The sequence below is a fragment of the Musca autumnalis genome, unplaced genomic scaffold (genome assembly GCF_047663935.1).
Source record: "Musca autumnalis isolate F117 unplaced genomic scaffold, ASM4766393v1 scaffold_1, whole genome shotgun sequence".
NCBI lineage: Eukaryota > Metazoa > Arthropoda > Insecta > Diptera > Muscidae > Musca > Musca autumnalis.
In genome coordinates this window covers 104750592-104753527 of record NW_027411644.1, presented here as the reverse complement: position 1 = coordinate 104753527, position 2936 = coordinate 104750592, and the positions used below count along the sequence as shown (strand labels likewise).

General features: G+C 39.9%; 1 protein-coding gene across 1 annotated transcript; it reads left to right on the top strand.

Moving 5' to 3' along the window:
- The first annotated feature begins 606 nt into the window (after positions 1–606).
- Positions 607–2586, top strand: LOC141397933 (uncharacterized). The gene has a single exon (XM_073974940.1). It carries the CDS (start codon positions 607–609, stop codon positions 2584–2586), a length of 1980 nt encoding a protein of 659 aa, XP_073831041.1.
- Positions 2587–2936: the final 350 nt, after the last annotated feature.

The following is a 2936-nucleotide window of genomic DNA, read 5'->3' as shown; positions in this document are numbered from 1 at the left end:
GGAATGAAATTGGACTCTCTGGATGCGGAATAACTACATAAGGGTTGCAAATCTTTTGCACGAAATTCATACAAATTTAGCTGTGCATTTGTATGGGAGCTAAATCAAAATATGGACCTATCTTGAGAAATGTTTGCAAGGAGGAGTTCTACCCCCGGAGACAACATATTATAGCTAAATATGTTATTAAATATGGAAATTTTTTTCCTTTATTTATTCCGCATGCGGCTTCTACGAGAGAATTCCATTTTATTCTATAGTTACATATATATTTAATATGTTCAAAGTTTATTGATTTATTTATTTATTTCCATCATTCTCAGCGTGAATGAGAGCGTTCATGCATTGAAGGCTATGGAGATACCGTTAGACCATGCAGATCCAATTTTAGCCAGAATTATCATACGGAAATTAGACAAAGATGGGCTCATTCAATATGAACAAAATGTCAAAAAATCGAAAGAAATTCAAAGACTCGCAGATGTGTTGGACTTTCTAGAACAACAATACCAAGCGTTGGAAGCTTCAGCAGGCAGAAAGCAGGATAGAACTGGATTTGGCGAAAAGAAGCAATGCCGTTTCTGCAAGTTTATTGGGCATGGTATCATGGCTTGTAAAAAATTTGCGGCACAATCATCGAACGAACGGTATAGTTGGGTAAAGACAGCCCAGTTGTGGCTCAGATGTCTAAAACACGGAAAAGATAAGCGGTGCTATAACGATAGCAAATGTCAGAAGTGTGGATTGAGTCATAACACACTAATCCATTTGGAGAAAACAAATAACACGAAGGCAATGACAACGCATACAACAGCAAATGTGATTCTGGCTACTGCCCAAGTCCGCGTTAAATCCCTGCATGGAGAATATATCACATTAAGGGCGTTACTGGACCAAGGATCGCAAATAACATCGGTATCTGAAGACGCAGCACAGCTACTACAACTACCACAGAGGAAGGCGGACGTGAGGCTACGAGGTCTCGGAGAGACCATGGTGGGAGTAGCAAAATCAAAAATATTGCTGGAAATAAGACCAAGATTTTTCAGCAATACTAAAATCAGAGTAGAAGCACTTGTTTTGCCGAAGTTAGCGTCAGCTCATCCGGATGCTAACTTCCAATACAATGTGGAAAAGTGGAAAAACATCAGCCTGGCAGATCCCAATTTCAATAGGTCAGAAAGGATCTACCTAGTGATTGGTGCTGACCTATTCCCGCAAATATTGGAAGAAGGAGTTCGTCACGAGGGAACGATTGTGGGACAGAACACGAAGTTGGGTTGGATTCTGTCTGGAACGATACAAATGAAGCCTTGGAATAGCAACGTGAGGTCTGCCGCTACAACAACGATTGAACGGTTTTGGGAAATTGAGGAGGTAGAGGATGAAAAAGCACTGGTTGAAGATGACTATTGCTTGAAACTTTATGAGGAAACAACTCGGGTACACAGTTCAGGAAGATTTGTCGTCAGATTACCCTTTACTGAAAATAAGGAGTTGGGAGAATCGCATAAAAAAGCAATGGCGAGATTTTTAAGACTGGAAGAATGTGCTGAGTTGAGAGAAGAATATGTAAGAACTATTAATGAACTTGTATCAATGGGACATATGGTAAAGGCAGATCCGACAAAACAAGCGAAGTATTATATGCCCCATCAAGCAGTAATACGACAAACTAGTCTTACTACAAAGGTTAGAGTGGTGTTTGACGCATCATCAAAAACATCAAACGGAAAGTCCTTGAATGATATCCTTCTTACGAGAGACATATTCGACATTATTACTAAATGGAGATCATGGAGATTCGTCATTTCAGCCGATGTTGAAAAAATGTTTAGACAGATAAACATAGCAGAAGAAGATCAGGACTATCAATATATACTTTGGAGAAATAGCAGATCAGAGCCGGTGCAACAATATAAACTCACCACGGTAACATATGGAACCGCTTCAGCACCATTTCTGGCAGTAAGGACATTAATAGAAATTGGAAACAGATGCCAAGATCAAGGAATTGCGGATAGAATCAGGGAAGATTTCTATATGGACGACCTTCTAACAGGAGCAAATTCAAAAAAGGAATGCAGAAATATCCAGGAGAAAATATCACAACAACTAGAGGCTTACGGGTTCCATTTAAGAAAATGGATTGCAAACTCACCAGATGTATTAAATGCAGTTAGTTCGTCTGAGGAAAATGAGGTTCTGTACATTCAAGAAGATGAATGTTTGAAAACGCTGGGGCTACAATGGAATCCAACAACAGATTGCTTTACGTTCAACATGGAGATTAACAACGAAGATAAGGTAACCAAACGATTGGCTTTGTCAAACCTGGCAAAAAATTTTGACCCTTTGGGTTGGTTAACCCCCGTGACGGTAACAGCAAAAATATTCATTCAGCGCCTATGGACACAACAAATGGAATGGGATCAGCCTTTGGACGAGCAATTGAATGGAGAGTGGAAGCGATTTATGAACAGTCTGAAGGTGCTTAAGGTTGGAGATATCACCAGCGAGTATGGTTCAGCTACATGGATTTGCAGATGCATCCGAAAAAGCATACGCAGCAGTGGTTTACCTTAAGGTCGGGTCGAAAATTACAATGGTGGCGGCAAAGAGTAAGGTGAATCCAATAAAAAACAGAAAGACTCTGCCGAAACTGGAGCTTTGTGCAGCGCATCTTTTGGCAAAACTATTGCAAAAGATTAAAGAAGTATTTTAACACCACAAGAGTGAACTTCTCGTAAACATGAGGTGTTCCTCTTTCTTTCAGTGCCGACCATATTGCGCAACGCCGGATAGAGTCGAAGGCCTTTTTAAAGTCTACAATACGGAATAACAAGTAAAAATTCAATGAATCGGGGGTACCATAAAAGGGGGATACATCGAAACATAAATCCGTATTGAAAATGTTTTGTAAGAAGATGTTATAC

Bases quoted from the DNA above. Each gene is read 5' to 3' on its own strand.
- LOC141397933 (XM_073974940.1), top strand. From the start codon at position 607: ATGGCTTGTAAAAAATTTGCGGCACAATCATCGAACGAACGGTATAGT.